General features: G+C 44.8%; 1 protein-coding gene across 1 annotated transcript in view; it reads right to left on the bottom strand.

Annotated features, from left to right (window-relative positions):
• Positions 1 to 2753: 2753 nt before the first annotated feature.
• The window catches only part of NOC3L (NOC3 like DNA replication regulator), a 493023-nt gene continuing 472353 nt past the window's right edge, over positions 2754 to 23423 (bottom strand). Inside the window, exons 20-21 of the mRNA XM_078643385.1 lie at positions 22659 to 22743; positions 2754 to 3139 (exon numbers count right to left, since the gene is read on the bottom strand). Of these exons, the coding sequence (XP_078499511.1) occupies positions 3008 to 3139; positions 22659 to 22743 (217 nt within the window). The 3' untranslated portion in view covers positions 2754 to 3007. The remainder of the gene's footprint in view (positions 3140 to 22658; positions 22744 to 23423) is intronic.

The raw sequence follows: 23423 nt of genomic DNA, 5'->3' as shown, positions 1-23423 counted from the left end.
ATTCTGCTCTATTTCACATCACCCAGAAATCATTAAATGTTGTCTGTGATGTTCTGGCCTCCCACGGTAGAAACTCTGGGCTCACTATAAATTGGGGAAAATCATATCTGTTAGTTCTAAGTGGCGATACCCCCATTCCCCCGCGAAACTGCCAGATTAAAATCACCACGGATGGGTTTAAGGAACTGGGTATCTTTATCTCAATGGATCCCTCAGTTAGATACGAGAGAAACCTCCTTCCCCCTCTGGTTAGACTCCGAGACGATGGACCAGTTGGAGGAAGCTTCCTCTCTCCTTGTTGGGGCGTGCGGCCCTCTTTAAGATGATGTCCTTGCCTCGTTTTCTTTATGCCCTCCAAAACACATTAGATATAGTGCCAGACAGTTATTTTCGGGAGGTGGAGGGGATACAGCGTAGTCTGCTATGGGAGGGCAGACCGCGTATTGCCCTGGCCAAATTGACCCTACCGTGGTATGACGGTGGTATAGCTCTACCTGACATCAGGAGATACTATTGGGCATCTCAGTTGGCAGCCATAAACCAGGGTACTTACGTGCCCGATACGGACCCAGGATATGCGATGGATAGGTGGCTGCTCCCTGGGGGTAATTACAACAGAGCCTTGTACACCAAGTCAGCAGGGAAAAGTTTAACAGGACCAACTAGGGTGGCAGTGTGGATATGGCAAGACGCTACTAGCTCTTTGGGATGGAAGGACCGACTTACGTTGGCCACCCCACTATTTGACTCAGACAAATTAGGCAAGCTTTGGAACACGAAGGGTTTCGATAAGTGGGACATGATAGGGATTGCTACTATTGGCGATATTTGGGTCAAAGGGAGGATAAAGACGTTCGCTGAACTGCAAACCGAGTTTGAGTTGAATGGAGCGGAGTATTTCCGATATGCGCAAGTGAGTCATGCGCTAAAGTCGGCGTTGCCGGCAGTAGAAGAAATACCCGAGGCCTCGCCGTTGGAGGATAGAATATTGGATGGACACTTGCCGGATAGAACTATCTCTCTGATTTATAAGAAACTGATAAACCACAGAGCAGATCTCCTTGTAGACTTGAGGGACAAGTGGACTAGGGATGGTATTGAACTAGATGATGAGGACTGGCAATTGGCCGTGTCGTCCCCGAAGGAGGTTGCGATTCCAGCGCGACTGAGGTTAGTTCAGTTGAAAATATTACATAGGGTGTATGTCACAGGTCCTCGTTTGGTTCGGATGGGACTATCTGAAGATGGTTTGTGCAGGCGAGGATGCGGTCAGGTGGGCACGTTCCTTCATATCCTTTGGGAATGTCACTATATGGTAAAGTATTGGAGTGAGATACACAAAGTCCTGCGAGAGGTATTGGGGGTAACAATGCTACCTGAGGCGAGGAGGTGTCTCCTTAATATATGGGAACCTACGGATTTAAACACAGCTCAAACTAGATGGGCCACACTGGGGGCAATGATAGCTAAGCGAAACATAGCGCAACGGTGGGGATCCGAGAGACCGCCCACACTAGAGGAGTGAAAAGAATGCATGGATTGGTGTATGTTTCGGGAAAAGACTGTTTATCTGGCAAGAGGCAAACCTCGTAAATGGGCAACTGTTTGGGGATTGTGGAATCGATACAGGGGCGAGATTTGTGTACCACCAGTGGACTCTATTTTGGACATTCCTGTGTCCCCGTGACCCTAGCATGAAGGGGTACTTTACTTCTCCCCCCGCCCCCCACACTGTTATTGCTATGATGTAATGTCATTTGGGAATTATTAACCTCTGTACTATGCACTCACTTTAATGCCTTGTTTCAATAAAAATATATTTTTAAAAAAAGACTGTTCCAAAACTGCTGCAGCTCCAATTTTGGAAAGAATGGAAGACTTACCTTTGGAAAGAACGCTACATCACAATGCATTAAATGCCCACAACTCAGCTTCCACACCTATTACACATTACTTTAAACTTGCCCTCAAGCAAGTACAGAGCTCCACTGTCTTTTGGTTAGGTTTGCGCAATAAATGTTGCCCTTGAGGTGCATTGTATAATATGGCCCCTGAAGTCCTGGTGGGTAGATCTACAGAGTGGTTCAAAAGGGTAACCATGTTTGACCTTCGAATGAAGGTTGCAAGAGTACTCTTTTGAAGTAGAAAAAAGTAGCAGCAGTTTTCCGAACCAAAAACTAGATGGCAGGATAATGCACAGCATATGATCTATCATGCTGCAAACATGATTTTATTGAAAAATTACACTCCCCTATATTAAAGAGCATTTACTTACTTTTTCGTTTCAACTTTCAAGTAAATGTCTGTTCTTACAGGATGTGTTGCATTTTAGTAGGGAAACCATCTTTTCGAGATGGCTTATGCATTCACCAATGAATCCCTTCTATCTGCGTTGCTTCCAAAAAATAACAAACCTCTATTCCAAAGGAATTGAAATATTACACTAAACAGCCTGATTGTGAAAGAGAAATACTCGTCTGAAGCCCCCTCTATGTACAAAAATAACAACGTAGTGGCATGTTCTGCTAGACAGTTTAAGTTGCCTGTGGTTGGCCCAAAAATGATTTACACTTGTTAGGGTTCAGGTGACTGAAACTGATCGGGGATTCCTGCCTGGGGCTTTGGAAGTGTTCCCCATAATGATATCTGAATAATACATGTAAAACATGTATATGCTGTTACTTCTTTAAACACGATACAGTCATGGTTGAAAAGCTAGGCGCTTGAATGAGAAAGGAATAATTTGAACATACTTTGTTTACTTATTCCTTTATAACATATGCAAAAATATTACAATGTTTCGTGGAGCACAGACATGTAACATGCCTTTGGTCCACAAATGTAGCTGCAACTGGTCTGTCGGTCATCATTATGTACAGTCCATCACTTTCTCCAATTAAAAATATACAGTAGCGAAGTAGCTGCATTTCCTTGGTGCGAGAGTTAAACAAGTTGTTGGCACGTTCTTCTTTTTTTAAAATGTTACTTTCAATGGCGGGTACTTCCGTCATTTACACAGTTCTGCTTTTAAATGCCGAGCATAATCCAGCTGCATCTCAGTAGAAGAATTATCCAGATGTGACTTGATAAACTCCTTTAAATCCTCACTCGAATACGAATCCCTTTCCATGAAAGATGCCTGCAAAGAATTAAGACAGAACAGCTGGTGTTTAAAACTAAAAGCATTTTGATAGATATTTCAAATGTCTAATGCAATTATGAACACTGCAAAAAAGGGATAGGAAAGACAAAGTTAACATAAAATGTTTCCTTCCATAGAAAGGCTTTACAAAAACAACTCTACCATACGATTATGTAGCTTTTATCATAATGCCAAAACAAATGTACTTAACAGCATTTCACAATAATATGGAGTAGTGAAAGCTCGAAGCTTTCTTTGCTAACTCAGGGTCATTTTATCAGTACCAGACGTAGAACAGTGTTCCACCACGACAGTTAACGGGTTAAAATTTACAGAAAAACTTCTATTTGAAAACCATGTGTAACCGATCAAGTTCAGCAAATTGAAACAATTTGGGAACTCGTTAAATCTATCCATCTATCTCCGGCCAACTATCTATCCTATGCAGCCTTCCAGTTTCAAACTCTCCAAGAACAGAGCCCAGAGCTTTTGGTGTAGTGCCTGTACAACTGTGACCGTAAGAAAAAGAAAGTTACCTGTGTTAATTATCTTCCTGGTGTATACTCGGTCTACCTGCATATTCCTCAGCTGTAGAACGTCTCCCAAGCATCCACAAAACTTCAAGGTACTCGCCTCACCGATAGGGGAGCGCTAGCTTCATAATGACTCCAGAAGTGGTATCACCGAAGCCATATAATGCCCACTCCAGCACAACATCAGTTTCCATCCATTTTTTCCAAGCCTTTAAGGCAAGCAGACGGAATAACATTGACAGAGTAGTGCAGTACCAAAACAAAAACTGATCTTCAAACCTCTCCCAATAACACATCCATCAAACGGTGAGATGGGCGGGTCAGTGGGGAATCTACAGGTAGACAGAGTATCCATCAGATAGATTGTCACTGCAGGTAAGTAACTTTTTCTTCTGGTGGATATTTCTACCTGCAGATTCCTCGCCGGACAACGCAATAACCTGCCCCTGAAGGAGGGTTGATGGATCGCTAGACAAGGAAATCCCACATAACAGATCTGGCAAAGTGGCTGTCCCTAAGCACCTCAGAATCCAGGACGCAATGTTTGGAAAAGATGGGTAGGGACACTCACGTCGCTGTCTAGCAGATCTCTGCAACTGGAACACCTCTGGCAAGTGCAAAGGTGGCGATTTGGCCCTGGTGGAACGGGCTCTGATCCCTTCTTGGCCAAAGCGTAGCAGATCTTGATGCAGAGAATAATCCAATACGAAATGGTATTTTTCTGCACAGCTTTTCCTTTTTTGGCATTACAGTATTGACTGAAGAGCTGGTCATCCAGGTTATGTCCTTGGTGTGGGTCAGGTAATGATTGACCACATGCCCGAGAGCCAACACATGCAATCTCTCCTCCTCCTTAGTGGGATGAGGTAGAGGAAACAAATTGGAAGGGTGATGGACTGCTCAGGTGGAACGGTGCTACCACTTTGGGCAGGAAAGCAGCCCTGGTTCGCAACACCAATTTGTCAGGGTAAAAGGGGGACGGTGACTAAGCGCTTGTAACTCACTCACACACCTAGCTGAAGTTAAAACAACCAAGACTGCAGATTTTAGAGTCATCATTCTACTATGGAGGGGTTAAAACGGAGTCTCCATAAGAAAAGTCAAAACTACATTAAGGTCCCACTAGGTCACATCAAAATGGGTTGGCAGGTGCATATTTGTTAACCCTTTCAGAAAATGCAAGACAATGGGGATTTGAAAAGGGATAGCTGATCTGGTAGGCAGAGGAATGCTGACAACTTAGTGAAATACCACTTTACCGTTGTCGATCACACAACCCCCTCTGCGAAAGGTAAAGTGCATATTGCAGGATCTGTAACAGCCTGGCCTGCATGGGATCCTTGTTATTGTCTGGACACCATGCAACAAAGATGCTCCATCTGCTAGAGTAAATGGATTTGGTGGAGAGATGCCATGCTGACAAGATGATGCCAACTAACTCCAATGGTAGCTGAAAGGAACTCCGATGCCCCTGTTCAAACTCAAAGCATGGAGGTGGAGGCCTCGGAGATTGGAGCGGAGAACAATCCCCCTGACTAGGAGAGAAGGTTCAGCCTGAATGGAAGTCACAGGACATGTGGAAAAGTGCAGAAGTCCACATACCACATTCTTCTTGGCCAATCCTGGGCATTGAAAATTACTTGGGCCCAGTCGAGGCAGACCTTCATCAGAACCTGAGGAATCAAGAGTATTTGGGGGGGATGTATTAGTGTGTAAAGCACTCTTTTGGCTGAGTTGTTGACGTGCACGCTCATTGACATGTTACTGTTCAGGGAGATGCCCAAGGACTTTATGGAGTTAGACAGTGTGTGAGAACAACTTAAAGCATTCACATTCTTTAGCCATTCTTGGATTGTTTTTTGGGGAGAAAAGTTTTAATTCAGTGTCATTCGCGTTCAACTTTAAGTGGTTGGTGTTATGCCAAGTTTGTATCTTATTAGTGTGGAATTCAAATGTAGGATGTTACTGGGTGATTTAATTTGAGTTGGGTTGGGTGTCATCAGCATATAGGTGGTATTTGATTCCTGCTTGGTTCAGAAAAACAGTGAGGGGTTCTATGAAGAGATTGAAAAGGGATGGGGAGAGAATTGAGCCTTGGGAAACATCATGTGAAACTAGTGTAGGTTTTGAGACAGTTGTTGATTTTTATTTGTTGTGAGCTATGTTGCAGGTAAGGTGTGAACCATCTCAGAATTGTGTCATTAATACCAGTGCGGTTCTTGAGTGTCTCGAGCAATGCTGGGTGATTTACTGACGAACAGCAGCAGATAACTCAAGTAGGATTAGGAGGAAGGTGTCACCTTCATCTAAGGATCTGGGAATGTCAGAGATAGTGAACATAGCAGTTACTGTGCTACAGTCTTTCCTGAATCTTGATTGGAAGGTGCCACCGAGGTTGAATTCATCTATATATTGATTGAGTTGTAGTAGGACGCACTTCTCCATTGTTTTGGCTAGGAATGGGAGGTTGGTGATAGGTCTGAGGTTATTGAGGGCATTGGGGTCTGACAGTGGTTTTTTAAGTATGGGTGTGATTTGGCCTAGTTGGGAGAGTCAGGAGCACGGCCTGAGGAAAGAGATGCGTTGATGATTTTAGTCTAGAACGAGGAGATGATATGGTTGAGGTACTGTACTATTATGGAAGGGAGGGAGTCAGTAGTGTGGGGTGTGGTATTGGGGCATCAAGTTCTTAATTATATGGAAGACTTCATTTTCTGTCATAGGTTTGAAATTAAATCAATTAGCATTGTTTTTCAGTTGAAGGAAATCATAGTTGACATTAGTTTTAGGTCATTAGTTAAGTCTTGAGGGGGAGCTTCCGTGGAGGATTTTCAGTCAGAGGAGAAGGTTGGTAGGGATTTCAGATTTGTGACTTGGATAATGGATCACTCAATTTTTGCAACTTTATCAGTGAAGATAGCAATTTCTTCACAGCGTTCATTGGTGTCTGTTTCGTGTGGGGAAGTAAGGGTAGTTTGTTATTTAATTATGTTGAAGAGCTCCATGGATCTCTTCTTAGCGCAGTTAAGATGGTAGCAAAAAAAAACAAAAGTGTCTTTTTCTCTAAAGATGTGTTTCTTATAGGAGAGCCGTGCAGTTCTTAGAAGTGAGAGGTGCATCCTAGAGGGGTTCTGTTTCCATATACTTTCTGACAGTCTTAGTTTTTTACTCTCGTTAAGATCCGAGTTTTTTTTTTTTAAACAAACTTTATTGAGTGTCACACAATAACGGCCATGCGTCCTATCAAAGACATTATGATATTTTCATTTTTTGTTTTTCAATTATGTACAGTAAAGATGCTGCATGTTATGAATATTTCTAAGGCGGCTTATTTGGGGGCTGTGTGGTAACAACATCAGTGGCGAGGGCTTGCAAACATGGCGGTGCGCAGGAGGCTCTCTCTGCTGCAGACACGGGTTCACACTGACTTACCACACTGTACACAGCATGCTTTTGGCTGCCCACCCTGCCCCTTCCACTCGCCCGCACTGTAAGTCTGTACCACTAGTGCTGATTTAACATACAGTCTTTTATTGATGTATTGGTGTTGCATAGGAAAAGTCAGCCGAGGCAACCCAGTGCATAAAGGACTTGGAGAGAGACACACACACATACACTTCCACTTACACACACTAGTACACAACCTAACACATGGTTACATTCACATACACATAGTACACAATTAAGCTTACTCCGATATTACACACACATATACACAGGCACACAAACTCAGACATACACAAAAACAAAAACTCGCATATATACCAAAGCACGCGCCCAAAAACACAAATACACATTACACGTACCCAGACACACACACAAAGACACACTCACACACACATACATATACCTACCATCTACTACACGCAGATACGCACAAACGTCCTCACACTAACACACACATACATACAGTGATACACAAGTAGAATGTACAATACATCTGACAGGGCCATTCAGAGGGGCAGATACACATTTAGGGTTGAGGTTGTTCTGTGTTTCTGGCAGAGATTGAAGAAATGATCAATACTTTGAGCTATTGGCAATGTAAATGATGATGCCTTTTACTTATGTATTAATGATCAAATCAGATAGATAAAAGGAATTTTAAATGCGTTATGTTTTAAAAAGAAAAGCAAAAATAAGACATTGTCATTTGCAATGCCAATAGCTCCAAATCTCACAATTGCGAGACCTATTGCATTGCAAATGCTTGTTTAATTGTGTTTTTAAAGACAGTCTGGCTTGGATTAAGAGCCCAGAGATCTGCAGCAGACATTTGTTGAATGTGGTCATTTAGGAGGCGGCCAAATGATCCCCCCGGGTTGTTCACACTGATTTCCTTCCAGACTAGGAATTTCAGGGTACCTGCTTCTGCCTGTCTTAATTTGTGGATCAGCTTAAGATATGAGCCCTCATTGGAGGCTTCATAATTAATTAAGCCCAGCTCTAGTCTGACCTGTGCTGGCGAGGAAGAACTCGGCAGATGAAGCAATTTCTTGTAGAGTTTGGTTGTAAGTTTATTTAAGGTATTATTCATTTTGCCCTTAAAAATCTCTATGCCATACGAAAGTGTGGGCCCGATCTTTGCTCTAAGCACTTCCAGTAAGGGCAAGACAGTGGGGCCTGAAAGTCTCCTCGATAGCTTAGCCAAGGATACCAATAAAGCTGTAGCCTTGGCTGCAATCACAGTGTTCCGTTTGGTGAAACTGCCCCTGGAGTCCAAATGGACCCCTAAGTATTTGTAAGATTGGCCAATTGAGAGGCTTTCTTTATCTATTGACCAGCCTCCACCGCCGTAGCGTTTTTTGCCAAACGGGACAATCATGTTTTTTTTCATATTAATTTCTAACTGGTTGTTGGCCGTGTATTGCATTAAGGCATCAAGGAGTCTTTGTAGCCCCACTCTGGTGAGACTGAACAGTGCCAGGTCGTCGGCATACAAGAGATTGCATAATGCTGTACCTCCTACTTTGGGTGGATGGCTGATTACATTCTCTAGAGTGCTTGACAGGTCAGCAATGAATAGGTTGAAGAGGAGGGGGTCCAGCACGCATCCCTGTTTGACACCACGAAAGGTCGAGATTTTCCGGGAGAGATGCGAGCCAGACCCTAACTTCACTCGAACCCATGTATTGGAATACAGCAGGATGATTGGATTCAGGATGTTGTCTGGAATTCCCCACTGCCTCAGTTTTTGCCAGAGTGCTGTCCTGGGTACCCTGTCAAATGCTGCTTTGAAGTCGACAAAGCAGCAAAAAAATCGACCTGGAGTTTGAAAGAGCTTTGTCAATGATGGTAGAGATTGTCAATAGATTTGTCATTGTACCTGATTTGGCAACAAACCCTGTTTGATTCAGGGGAATCAGATTGTTGTCCTTTGCCCATTGTCTAAGATCCTCCAAAATGAGGCCTGCAAAGTGCTTTGCCTCTATATCTAGCAGGGCGATTAATCTGTAATTGTTCGGGTTGCCTCGTGCTCCAGCTTTATAGATAGGATGAATGATAGCACCTCTCCAAGAATCCCAAATTATTTGAGAGCTCAGGGTATAATTAAAGAGGTTTGATAGCACCATAGACCAGAAGGAGACGTCGGACTTGAATAGCCTTTGTGGCAGGCCATTCGGGCCCGGTGCTCCGTCTTGTCTCCTTTTTGTCAGTGCTTTAGCTACTCTTTCTTCAGACAATTCATCAAGTGGGGTAAGCCCCTGCATTAAACCGGGTGGGGTATTCGGTGCTACGCCCGTGCCAGTGTCAAAAACCCGTGTTAATCCAGGGCGGTCAAGATGGTCTTGTGCCTGGAAATGCTCTGTTAAGTATGAAATCCAGTCTGCTTCCTGAATGTTCGCTGATCAAAACGATGTTATGTTTGGATCGGTGCAGTTGACAAGTGACCAGAATTTCCTTGAGTTCCCATACCAGTTTGACCCAGAATTGAGATTTCTGGGCCTTTTTCTCTTTAGTAACTGCCCTCCTAAGTGCCTTTTGGGCGTAACGGTATGTAACGAGAAAGCTGCTGTTCCCTGGAAATTTTGATAGCAACCTCAGTGCGTTGTTTCTCGTTCTTTTTAGTGTTTTTATGATGGGGAGGGCTGTTGCTCCTACTGGTGGGGTGCGATTTGGGCCCTGCCTTGTCACTGGGTAAATACTGATCAGATGTGCGCATAACTGCGACCATATTACTGTTGGGGAAGCCGCTTGATCTGGAACATACATGATAAAGTCCTTGCTTGTTCTTAAGATACTCTGACAAATGGACTCACTCCATTTCAGGCGTTTTAAATTATCGGAATGTATTCCTTTGTAGGTAAATGGTGCCTTTTTATGGAGAACTACATTTGTGGTGAAGGAGACAACCAACGGCCTGTGATCGCTTTCGGACCTTGGCAGGACGGAGAAGCTATCCAGATTAAACAGGAATTCCGAATTGCAAATAGTGAAGTCCAGGTAGGACTTTGTTCTTCCATTTGACCAGGTCCAGTTTGGAGGGGAGTCGCTGGCCGATCTTCCATTCACCACCAGGTAACCTGCGTTGTAGAGTCTCATCACGGTGACCTCGCCTAATATATTGGAAACTTGCACAGGAGGTTTGGATTGGGGGATAGCCTCAATAATACTGGTCATATTGGGTCCTTCTGAGTCTGCTGTGTTCCCCTGAAATAGGTTTGTGTTAAAGTCCCCTGTGATAATTGGGATATTTTGTGACTATATCATTCATAATTTCGCAGAGTCTGGCCAGGTGGTCTTTTTTTGTGCGGGTGTTGGGGTTAATGTACACATTTATAAGTAAGAGCAATCGCTGTCTGCTCCGCAGATTAATTTTGACCCCCAGTAGCCAGTCTTCTTTCAAGTAAAATTGACTGAATTTGCCTTTTAGGTTATTGGATATGTATGTGGACAGCCCGTCTTTGAGGTGGCCGAAGCGGCTGTCCCTAAGTGCCGGTTTCCGATATTCGATAACTCCTTCTATAGGGCAGCCCTCTGGTTCCCAGGTTTCCTGTAGGGCAATTGCCACATGTTCCCCCAGGAAAGCCATGGTGTCTTTGTTTAGGGTTTTTTGAAGTAGGCCGCTGATATTCCATGAGCACAGTGAAAAGAGTAGCCCCCCTTTGCTGTTATCCTCATTGTGCTGTGGTGCCCCTGCCGGGAGGAGTGATTTGGATAGCAGCAAGGAATTCTGGGTAGTTCCCAGGTTTAGGTGGAGTGCAGCTCTTGTATAGAGCACCCTACAACACCAGTGACACTCTGAATCTCCTCATCGCAAATATCTGCTTTTCTAGCGACGTTTTGAAGCATAGGTTTAGCAAGTGGCATTCAGGCCGAACTGAAAATTCACAAAAGCAGCCCCCCCCTGCCCCCGCCCTCGCAAAAGGGATTGAAGAATTTAAAGTATGATAAACTGACCACTAAATCTATTGGGGCACTGAAGAGAAGATTACTCAGATGAATGGTTTCTTGTTGACATGTTTGGTTGCTTGCATAAAACAGTGAATGGCTATGTCTTGCTATGGAGAAACAATGTGTCAGTATTCCAGTATTTGAATCATCCACTATCAGCAGCAATTTTGGGGCCCTATGGCCTGGCTGGGATTTGTTTTCCTCTGAAACTTTAGCAAACAGGTGGTTCTCAAACAAGCCTCCAAGGCTGTTCAAACACAGTGGGGTACACCCAGATGTCTTGTCCCCATTTAGGAAGAACCCTGATGTTTAGATACTTTCTCAGAATAATTATGCTAGCAGCTCCACTCAAGTAGTCCAAGCATTTCATGGAACTGGCAGTCAATGGTCCCTTACAAAATTCCTCTGTAGACTTCTTTGCAATGGGGGTGAATCACAGAATCTCATCACCCGAGTCCTACAAAAACACCTCAAATTATTTGCCTGGCAAAATATAGAAATACACATCATCATCCAGGCATGTCACTAAAGAGGATCATGGGTTTGGTTGGTTACACTGGCTTTTGAGAGGAAGGTTTGCATCCCTTTGCAGCACCAACAGTATCTAGAGACCACTTCTTTACAAATGAGCAGTATGGGGAGTGGAGTTGGTGGTGGTTGTGGGGCAGGACTGGTACAACACCAGTCTTTGGTGCTCTGTCACAAAGCATGAGTTAAAGTCATGTGACAAAAGCTCCCTGATGCATCCAAAGGCCATCTGGGAGCAAGAACCTAATCTATATCACTGAGAAAGAAATGGGGTCACAATCTTGCTTCAAGTCAGGAGGCTATATATTCCTGTCCCGTTTCTATTCACCATCTTCAGATAAATTCAAAACTAAGTTGAGAGACAAGTAAAAAAGGAAACAGAAAAAGTTCAAATGGGACACTTCACCTTCTTGACCCTACCGCTCCAGGGAGGTCTCAGTTGGAGCCTCAAATAATCTGGCTCTGGCTTCGACTTTTGACTCAGATTCCACCCCCTTACAGTGTTGCTGCTTTGTACCTTAACCAGCAAAATACCAGTAGTTTGGATACATAACCATAAACACAATTTAATTGCCCCTTAGGAGCCCCTGTGGAAGAGTGCTACTTTTGTGTAGCACAAAGCTAGTAGATTTGCAGCTCCTTATAGTGGAGCGAAGGCCAACATTCTGACCGACATCCTGTAACCTGAGCCCTCTACTTCAGAGCCCTTATTGCCATTTAGTGAAGCCTTCACTGAATCCCTTTATGGCAGCTTCGTCTAACTCTTACTCAATCCTGCAAGTGAGTTGCCAGATTGCTAACCAGCACATGCCTACACTGGGTGATGCAAGCTTTCCTGAGTTAGTAAACTACTCCTGAGAGTCTTATTGTTCAGGCCTCCACGTGCAAAGTAAATCCGAACTCATATTCATTTTCCCACTGCCCCTTCAAACAGGGAATCTAAGAAAATGGACATTATAGAAGTTTTTCCGCATAGCCTAGCACTCCAATCCCTGTATGCAGTTTGTCTCTTGGGTTGCTACATTCACATCTTCTGGATTAGGACAAGTGAGACTTTGCCCACTTTACCTAAAGACTTACGAAATGTCTTTACACATACGGTCAGTATACAGTGAAGTATATTTTGATATCCGTCTTGGATACCACCGATTGAATTGGCAAGGCAATGCCTATATGGGCGTCAGGGACATCAAAGCCTCACTTATGGACATGCCATTTGACTAGGGCTTTATTATTTGGTGAGGAAGCCAATTTTGCTCTAGAAAGCTTTAGGATTGCACCAGTATGGTTTCATCCGTGGGGTTGCTTTCCCCCACTTGCCAATTCCAATAACAATACTGAAAGTTCTGAGGATATTCAAGGGGCCAAGTCTTTTATCAGAGGCCGTTAAAATCATTAATCATTTTTGTGGCTCCATGTGGCAGGAACAGGAGCATTGCCAGTGGAAGATGTCACCAACACCAGCAGCAGTCCCCCCTTGCCCTGTGCCACTGCAGCCAAGTCCTTTTAATTTCCCATCCATCAGCTTATTATGGCCACTAAAGGGCCAAATCCACTGCTGTCTACACAACTGGCATTCAATGGGTCCTGCTGGTTTTGGATCCGGAGAAGTGGGCAGTGTGCCTGGACTTGCAGGTCATATCCGTTCATGTACCAACTCTGCAGGCCAACCACCTTTTATCCCAAAAGAATAAGTATGTGGTGGTGCTAATGAATAGTACAACCTTAGGGGTAGAAAGCTAGCCTTCAGTTCTCATATGCTGATAGTGCTAGTAGAGGATATGGGCAGATGTGCTAAAGGAATGTTTAGGTATTATTTATGACCAGCCAGAATCAGATCTGGAAATTGTTTCAACAGCAGCCATAAACATGTCTGTGCTTTAATTATTCTTAATTGTGATAATAAGTTAGTAGCAAGGATTTACTCAACATGCCAGTGGAAGTGAGCTCATACCAGCCCACATACAGGTTGGTGTTAAAACAAATAGGGCCGCCTAACACACTGAGAAATCAACATGGAAGACTATAGCTAAGCTGTAATGACAGGAGTCCTCTCTGAAATATATAGTAATAAAATGTAATGGACAGACTGATTTAGTAGAAGAGGGTGTCACTGATGTAGTGCAAGTAGATGAGCGCATAGAACGTCAAAGTGAACACCTGAAAGGAAAAGGGGTAGTCAGGAATCAAAGTACAGCATGTTAGAAAGCATTCAAGGTAACGGACAGCAAATCTGTTAAGGGAGCAGCACATACAAATAGCCAGGTGAATAGTAGAAACAGCAGCAGGAGATATGCAACGTTATGCAGGTTAAATGCTGTGACCGTCTAAGACGTCTACCACAAGGCTCTTGGCACTATCTGAAGTCCTGTTATCAATATAGGAAGAGAGCAGTACCCTCACTGCACCCCAAATGAACTATATAAACTTGGTGTGAGAAAGTGCCTCTTTTTCCTTGGTTATTCCCCACTTTTTGCCTGGTATTTGATGTGGTTTCAATTGCAGTGCACAGAGTACCTGCCAACCAGGCCTCCTGTGCCAGTGCTTCTTCCCTAAACTATTCTACAGTTGTCCCTTCAACCACAAATGGTACCTGGGTACCTAGGGCATTGGGACTGAAGAGGATCCCCTAGGGACCCCTCAACCAGACCCTGCAGACTGCCACTGCAGCATGCATGGCCTGGTGCAAACAAAATCGACATGGCACACTGTCTGTCTGCCATGCCAACTTGCACTGCCTAAGGTATAGGTAAGTCACCCGCTAGCAGGCCTTCCTGCCCTAAGGCAGGGTGCACTATACCACAGGTGTGGGCATATCTCCATGAGCCAGGGATAGTAAGTGGGCTGGAAAAGCGACAACTCGAGTTCCCTAGCACCATGATAGCTTCTCTGAAACCAGGATTGTTTGGTACCAAACTACTACTCTCAATAAACCTACGCTGATGCCATTGAGGGATTCACTGAACCATGTACTCAGAGGGCACCTCAGAGGTGCCCCTGAAAACCTACTATCCCTGGTGTGGTCACAGACTGGCTGTAGGCAGCCTGCCACCACCAAACCCCTGGGTCCACAACCACTGCTCTCTGGGACCAGAAACAATGCACATCCTGGGAGGACAGTCCCCACAATCTTGAAGATGGGGAGACCCCTCTAATCAGGGCTAGGACTATGCCCCCTCCCACAGGAGGGTGGGATAATTGAGGGTTTAGTCACCCAGGTAAGGTGCCCATTGGCCCTACCTGCTACGTCCCTAAAATGCCCCTAAACTTAGTATTCAGGTGGCTCCCCCATATCTGGAAACTAGTTCCTGCCAAGCTAAGAAGATGCCGTGCAGCAAAGCCTGAAGATGCCAACTGAGTTGGTCAAAGCCCTACTGGCCTGTCTCCAGTTTCAAAGATCATGCGAAAGAACACAATGCCTGTCCTGCAGGCAGCGACTTCCAGAACCCAAGGAAGACTGCCTGCCCTTTGACAAAGACCAGACACTCTCGAGGACTGAAGATCTGTCCCCAAGCAATCTACACAAAGGACTCCTGTGCCCTCATGATCAGCGGGTCCTGCCCACTCTGCACCCTGCGCCTCCTCTGGCTCATGTCCAGGTGGTCTACCAACCTCAAGTCTAGTGCTGGCTGACCCCTCCTGGACTCCACAACGACGCCTGTCGACTGAATTCAGAGGCCCCCACCACGACCGGCTTTGGTGAGAATAATCTGACGTCTAAGGACACCCCTGCACCAGAAGACCCTGGGCCTTGATGAGCTGAACCGATGGTGCCCCTATGATCTCAACACCTCAACTTACCTCTGCTGTCGTTGGTCTTCCTCCTGCAGCCTCCGGTGCGATACCTGCAGCCTGATTGTCTAACCAACTTTTTCCATTAAAGAACATTGGGCGCCTGATGCTGTGTTTGCACCCTGCACCCGGACGCCCCTGTGCCGCAGGTGGTGTATGTTTGGTGCCGCTTTGTGGCCTCCCCTGTGCTTGCTCTAACCCCCTGTTCTTGGCCCCTGCAACCGATTTACCTACCTGCAAGCAGTGTAGATCCAAGCATCCCCAGCCTCCATTGAAACACATTGGGCCTATCACTGAGTTTGACTTTTGCACCCGCCCGCCCCTGTGTCGCTGGTGGTGAGGACTTTGTGCTTTCCTGAACCTTGCCCTCTGCTGACCTTAACCCCTGAAGCCTGGAACTGTAAATTGGGGACTTACCCTTAAAACCGCATTGTTGTTTTCTGCAGTAGGGTAACATTGAAATGGTTTAAAATTGACGACTTTAAAAGACTAAAGTATCTTTCCTGAAAAACATACTAAACGTTTTGTGACGATCTTGAACTTTAAACAAATTTCAAGCAAAGCTTATTTTTCTAAAATTGGTGTGAGTCTCCTTTTTAAGTAGTGTGTCCATTATTGGTCAATGCGTGTGCAATAAATGTCTTACACTCCTCTGTGTTAAGCCTAAGGCTGCTTGCCCACACTACCACTAATAGAGCCCTTTGGTTTACATTGAGCCCTGCACTCTTCTGGGGCTCCTCTGGACGTTGTGCACTGTATAACCACCTAGTGGTATACTATGTCCAGAACCAGCTTCCTACACATGGGTAAATACCGTATCCAGAATGTACAACTAGAGTACAGCTAAATCAGGCATCCTCCTACCACTGTGTGGGCAAGGGAAAATGGATGTGAAAATAAAAACTCTAAAAAACATAGGAGATGCAGAGGACATGTGAACGTCTGGCATGATGTGGCGCACTACTGCTTGCACCATACGACTACCTGAAAGCACAAGGCAAGTCTTTCTTAAATGTACCTATCTCCGGGGTAACAACTGCTATTGTGTAGAAAGGGCCTGGAGGGAATCATCATTTTCAAGAGGCCGATTACGCATACTTGGTTCCGTTTTCACATACCTAGATGCCACGTAATCCAGCTGGCCACTTTGTACTCCGTACGGCTGCCTTTACGTCAGCCTGTAGATCAAAGGAACAATTAGGTACTGACATTCAAAGACAGACTTAGGAGGACGAGGGTTTTAAATAATCGTGGGTGGAAGGGTAAGGCTTAAATGCACATATTTATTTAGCTTGCCCAAAACTACAACATTTTGAAAGTAAAATCTCCAAGCTGGATCCGGTGGAATGGGGGGGTAGAAATATCTAAATGAGACGGAAAGATCTAAGGAACATAAAATTCCTTTGTCTAACTCGAGGTCGCGCTGCCATTTAATTGCTAATGCAAGACATGAAAGAATGAGGTCATGTCTGAATGCAGAACATCTCATTCTGTCCAAGCTAATAAAGTTATGACTCATATCAATAATTGGCTTTGTTTTACATCAAACCCATGATAAATCGTAAATTAACAAGCAGCAAACATTGGACGTATGTTTTGAGGCACTTAGTAAAGTGTACAACAAATGTAGACATGTCCAATATCAGATTTCACGTTATTGCTGCCTTACAATTCGTCATGTTTGGAAAAGCCCCTAGACTGCGCCTCGAAGCCATTCAGTACCTATCGAGGGTGCAGCTGGTGACAGAGATACCAAGCTGCAGTGGGGAGAAGCAGCAGTCACTGGCTCCACTGGTAACATGTTCTTTATCTTTGAATACACACATTGGCATCAACAGACCTTGATGACACCACAGGCTGTAAGTGATGTTAGCACACCCATGCCCCTCGACGGCCAGATATTTTCAGCCACAGATTGACTCGGAATACTCTGGGCAATGAGTCGTGGCACACGATAAAGAATTTGTATGGGGCACGGGGTCTGTCAGGAATATAAAGTTACCTTAATCCAGAAGTGATGCACAGTTTTGCCCAGAAGTTCTACTGAGCCTGTGCCTAGAGCTGCAATGCCCGATGCTGGATCCTGGAATTGAGCATCTGGAACAAAGAGCCACAGTCCCCTTAACAGCGCCTTTACCCTACTTTTACGTTCAGGGTTTTTACCGTTCTCAGCTGGTGGGAAGATTTCTCAACTGCAGATGAGAAAGGGAAGTGGAGAAAGCATGTGGGAACGTGGGACTAAGCAAACTGTGCTTAATACTTCCTGATATCATTTTGCATGGCTCCTGGAAGACACCTCGCGAGCCGGGTTGGTTGCGAAACTGCTGTGCACCTTTTTGGGGCCAGAGTCGCACAAGGGATGGTAGGGCTGATGTGGCTGGCGAGGCAGATATGCCCAGGGAGTGTGCTGTGACCATGCTCTCCTTGTACCGCCGCCTTGTCCCCAAACAGGTGGTTACCGTCAAAGGGCAGGTTCATAAGGGGTGATTGGACATCGCCTGAAAAAACAGTTGACCACAGCCAGGTGTAGTGACGAATAGTGACGCTGGTGTCAATGGCCCACCTGGTGGAACCAGCTGTGTCCAAGCCACAGCAAATTGTGAACTTGGCCGCTTCACGACTGTCATAGGTCTTTTAGGACATCTGTGAGGACTTACCACCAGATTCCAAAGAGCATGGAAATAGCGGCACAAGGGGCAGCTGCCATTCGCAGACCAGTGAGCCAAGCTGGTGGAAGAAAATACCCTTTTCCCAAAGGTGTCAACTTATTAGCCCCCTTATAGGGGGGGGGTGTAGCAGGAGAAGTAATCAAGTTTGTCCTGTACCACCAAGCTTTCAGCAAAGTGGTGCTGTGACATCAGTTTACACTTCTGTAAAACATTCCTAGAGATCGTGTGAAGTGTACGAAGTGAGCTTCTACCATAAAACATATTCTCTTGTGCCACATGACCTATTTGGTAGTGGTACTTAACAAATGTCCTAATTCAATAGAGTAAGTCATAAATCCTCAGATGATTTCTGGAAAGGCTTTGCCAATGGGAGGAAAGGGGTCATGTCACCAACAAAAAAAGCAAGTTGATCACATAGCATTGATGCGCCAGTTGGCCAACGGCTGTCGCGAGCACTACCTCCATAGTGCTGCGCACGTCCGTTGGCTGACGCGGCCCCGCCCATTCAATAAAACAGCCGCACTGCGGCAGAATTGCCGCCGAGGTTAAGCGGCTAAACTATGATGTCCTGCAGTGGCTACTTCTTCCTGCAAGAATAAAGTTCAAATGATGTTGCTTCCCCTGTAAAGCCCCACATCTGAAGAAATATAACCAGGCTCCTCATTATTTCAGGAGACTAAGGGATCTCAGGATTGCATGACAGAGTGCCTAGGTTGAGCCTGAGATTCAACAGCACCTAATCAATGTACCTCTTGATGGGGGGCATCTCCGCAGATCCTGGATAAAGAGTACATTTGTGAAATCAAAAAGGACACAGAAACCACCAAGTTGGAAGAACCAGATCTCCACTCTTCTGAAGTTCTTGTAACATTTAAAAACTCACTTCTTGAACTAAGACCAGGTCTCCCCTTTGCCATTAATGTACTCTCAGACTAATATTTTATCAAGTTTTAGGCTGGCTTCTATTATGCATGAAAAGTGCTCCTGAAGAACTGTAAATTTTTCTACTAAGTGTTTTCTCTGTCTATCATAATTTAACTGCTTTATCAAAGAATAAATATGAAAAGCACATCCAGGGGTACTGGCATCCTATATACAACAATCTTGAATAATTAAACGAATCCTTGGAGCTCCTGTATAATATGTAAGTTACTCATTAGTTTCCAAATTGCACTTTCATATATCTATTTCCATCATGTGATGTTGGCTATACTGGGAATCATAATTTTTGCAATTAACACAAGAGAACGAATGTTCTGCTAGGAAGTCTCCTCCACTACTCGGTCATAAAGGCTATTTATAACTTTCAACATGTCTACTGTTTAAAACTGTCCTTCTAAATGCTACCAATAACAACTTCTGTACAGTATTGATGAAAAGAAAATCATACAGGACCCCCCAAATCCGAAAATCATGTTCTGCGGCCACTAATAAAACTCTTATGCCTCTGGCAACCTTTGGTCCCTCATTACAAGCGTGGGATAAATGATAATGTCTGCACAAATAAAGTTGTATTTATCAGGGATGGGAAAAAGTCCTGGGGAAAAAAGTAGAAGTCTCTGTTTTGAAAACTAATTCTGCATGTTATACCTCCTACTCAAGTTGAAAACTCAGAATATGAGGCATTTACCACCTAAGGTAAACACCTCACTCCGGGATAATGGATTTGACCACATGTGGAAAATACGTCAACCTAGTCCACCCAACTTGTGATGAGGGCCTTAGAACTCATGGCTAGCGTAAAAAATACATCAAACCAAAATCATGGCGGGCCGTGCCTCATTGGTCAAAATGGTCATACTCCCACAACTTTTGTACCTGTTTTTGAACATACCATACCACCCCGGATCCCATTTCTTTCGACTGCTACGCTCAGAATTGCTCCGACTAGTGTGGGGTGGTAAGACGCCCAGACTCAAATGGGACACCCTTATCCGGCCATTCTCGCAAGGGGGATTTGGTATCCCGGACTTTGAGCTTTATTACCTAGTTGCTCAGGCCCATTATGCGTACTTTTGGGTGCGCCAGCAGAGATATATGCCTCAACTGGCGGCTGAGCACTGGTTGGCGCATCCGACCCCTATTGAAGGCGCGCTCTACTCCCAGGTTGAGGGTCGGGACAAGACCCCTTCCACTGTGTTGAGCACGGTGACGGCATGGCGCTCTATTGTGTCTAAGCTGGACCTGCACTTCCTATACGCACCAAGACTGCCGCTGGCCTATCACCCGCAGCTGCCGCTTTTACAAGAGGCTGGCTTTCAAAAATTATTGAGAAAAATTGGTGTCACTACGTGGGGAGACTTGTACATGAATGGCGTCTTCCGGGCTAGGGAACATTTATATGAGGGCATCCACCCAACACCTCTGGACTTGTTTTATTATGTCAGGCTCAGACACGGACTGCAAGCTATCACGCCTGATTTCCCCTGCGAGCCCCCGTTGCTCCCTCCCTTACAGAACATGCTGCTTCACGACTTTCCTGTTAAACTGGTGTCCGCACTCTATAAATCTGTACGGGCTAACACGAAATACACTGCTCTGCCCGCTAGGCGGAAATGGGAACAGGACCTAGCCTTGACGTTCACGGACACACAATGGGAATTTTGCTTACAACAAACCGAGCGCATATCATCTAGCAGCCGTTTTAGGATAATCCACTATAAATTCCTACACAGGCTATACCACACTCCAGCGCGCCTCCACCGATTCCAGCTTAGGCCTACAGATACCTGTGACAGGTGTGGGGCCCCAGGGGCTGATTTCCTTCACCTTGCGTGGGGATGTCCTGAAGTGAATGCATACTGGACTCAGGTATTTCAGGCCCTCTCCAAAATGGTACACATGACGGTGGATCCCTCCCCATTAATGGCCCTTCTGGGATATGTTGCACCTCTCCAAGCGGCTCACCGCAAATATGTGGCACTGGCTATGCTTCTTGCTAAACGTAGAGTGGCCTGTAGATGAGGGAGGGGAAGAGCGCCCAAATTTAAGGATTGGATGAGTGATATGGTGTACTGCCAGGAGCAATTGCATACCTATTCCGAACTATTGCCGCCTGCTTCTAGGCCTACTGATATATGGGCCCCATTACAATGTTACTTGCTCACTGACCCGCCCGAGGACGATGGCAATTGAAGTTGGGGGATAAGGGTCCTTCGATGGTGTTTCTTGGTCTTGCACTGTGGCGCCTGGACTGCTGTATTGGGCAGGATGTGTTTGCTGCTTTCCCCCTCCCCCTCCCCCCCCCCACTTCCTCCCGAGGATGATAGCGAGTGAAGGTGAGAAGTAGAGACCCTTAGATGATGCTATTTCGGTCTTGCGATACAGCTCTTGGACTGATGTATATGATATGTTGTGTATACTGCTCCCTTCCTTCCCACCCCCCCCCCCTTCCACTCCCCCCTCCCCATCCCCCCTCCCCCCTCGCTTTCCCCTCACCCCTCGCTTTCCCCTCACCCCTTTCTTTCCCCCATCCCGGCCCCACCAGTTCAGGATCCTCTGTGGGATACACCATCCTCAGCGACGCCCCGGGTGCCTAATGGCCCGTTGCTCCCGTTACCATGGCTCACCCCTCCCTCTTTTATGGCCTCATGACTCTGCCACTTTGCCAGCCCTGTGCCTCCCGTGATTGGATATGCCTGTCTAGATGCCCGTGTGCCCCCCCCCCCCCCTCCGTCATCCCTGAGTTCGCTGGACACTGCACATGTAAATGGTTATTTACATGTTTACAAAATGCAAGACTTATTTATTTAGCTGTGAAGATGCTGCACTTGCCACTTGGATGGAACTGTTGGTAAAACTGTTTTGACACACATACATGTTGGAAGTGATCTATATTTCTGTGTGCATTGATAGCGGCCGGCCTCCGGGTTGTTGGCGAGACGCTGTGTATTCCTGGCAATGCTCAATAAATGTCTTGAACCAAAAAAAAAAAAAAAAAAAAAAAAAATACAAAATACCCAAATGCATCTTAATAATAATACAGAACTGACTATGTTGAAAGTCTTAACATACCAACTAAAAAAGGTCCAGAAAACTAATAATGCAGTTTTATTACTAGCTGTGCGTACTATTCCCAAGACCAGTGCTTCATTCAATTAGGACTGAAACAAATTCCGACAATACAGACAGAATCAAGAATATAAATCTGGACTAAAATGTTATTGAAAAAGTGGATTACTCAAACTCCTTATAAATCTAAACATTCAAAGCAAATGCAAAAGTAACAAAAAATCTGGATGGGCGGAGACTAGATAGACAAGCAGCACCTCTGTTTATCTACTGCAACCCCCAGGGATATTTACGCTGTAACACACTCAAGGAGTGGCCTACACTAGTGAACTTTAGTGTTTTACTAGTCACTGCTTCCCTACTCCCATCATCACTTACGCAGAAGAGCCAAACACATAATAACAACTAACGTAACAACAGGTGCAAAACAGTCATGTAAAACTATGACAATGCATTCTAACCATATAAACTTATGACTCACTTCCTCTAAACAAAACATGAAAATACTTGGAAGCATCTTCAAATTCCAGATAGTACAGTTACAATATGGAGTATTAATGCCATGCATGCAGCATTTGTGTAAAATACCTTTTTCTTGGTTGCGCAGGGTGCAACAGGAGGGTTGAAGGTCATTCCGTTAGTACTATAATCTTCAAAAAGTTCAACAGCAGATCTACGATATAAATGTTTTTATTAAAACGCATGAACCCAAAAACTTCAAAAATCAATTGTTTACGTTAACCATGTACTGACACATGCTTTTCCTAGGGGAGCAATATCTAAACACACGTAAAACAACATTAATGGCTCGGCCAGTTGTCTGCCAGAGAATCGTAGCAAAGGCAAACTGTGCAGGATTGCATCTGTGGAAATTAATGAAGCGGGTAAGGTTAAAAAAAAAAGCAGATTGTCATTTCTTCAAGTTTCTTCATCTATTTCTTAAAAGAAGACTTTCTTTTTGTCCATCTATCTTTCTAAATGCATACTGTGTCATCATACTAGTTTTAGTGTTTCAATATACAATTCACAGAATGAAAATCAAGGTTCATATCATTTATTAGAACTGCGTAGACTTTCTGCTCTTATTCCCTTAAGTAATAAGTATTTGGCCTACCAGGCCAAACAGCATAATAGAGGTGCAAAGATCCACATTTTAAAGATGGCAGTGCTACATGACGTACGTAGCAAGAACTAGAGACAAGAAAGCAAGAGAGCGGACAAGATCAGACGTTCGCTAGATCAGCGAAGCAGAGCTTGACAGAATAAGCACTTGAGAGAAAAAGTGGGTTAATATATATTCACTTAAAAACCCAAAGGATGAAGAGACGTTATAGGTAGGAGAATAGACAGTTA

Source organism: Lissotriton helveticus, chromosome 5_1 (genome assembly GCF_964261635.1).
Source record: "Lissotriton helveticus chromosome 5_1, aLisHel1.1, whole genome shotgun sequence".
Lineage (NCBI taxonomy): Eukaryota > Metazoa > Chordata > Amphibia > Caudata > Salamandridae > Lissotriton > Lissotriton helveticus.
Note: the sequence above shows the minus strand (reverse complement) of the source record. Positions and strands in the feature narration are given on the sequence as shown.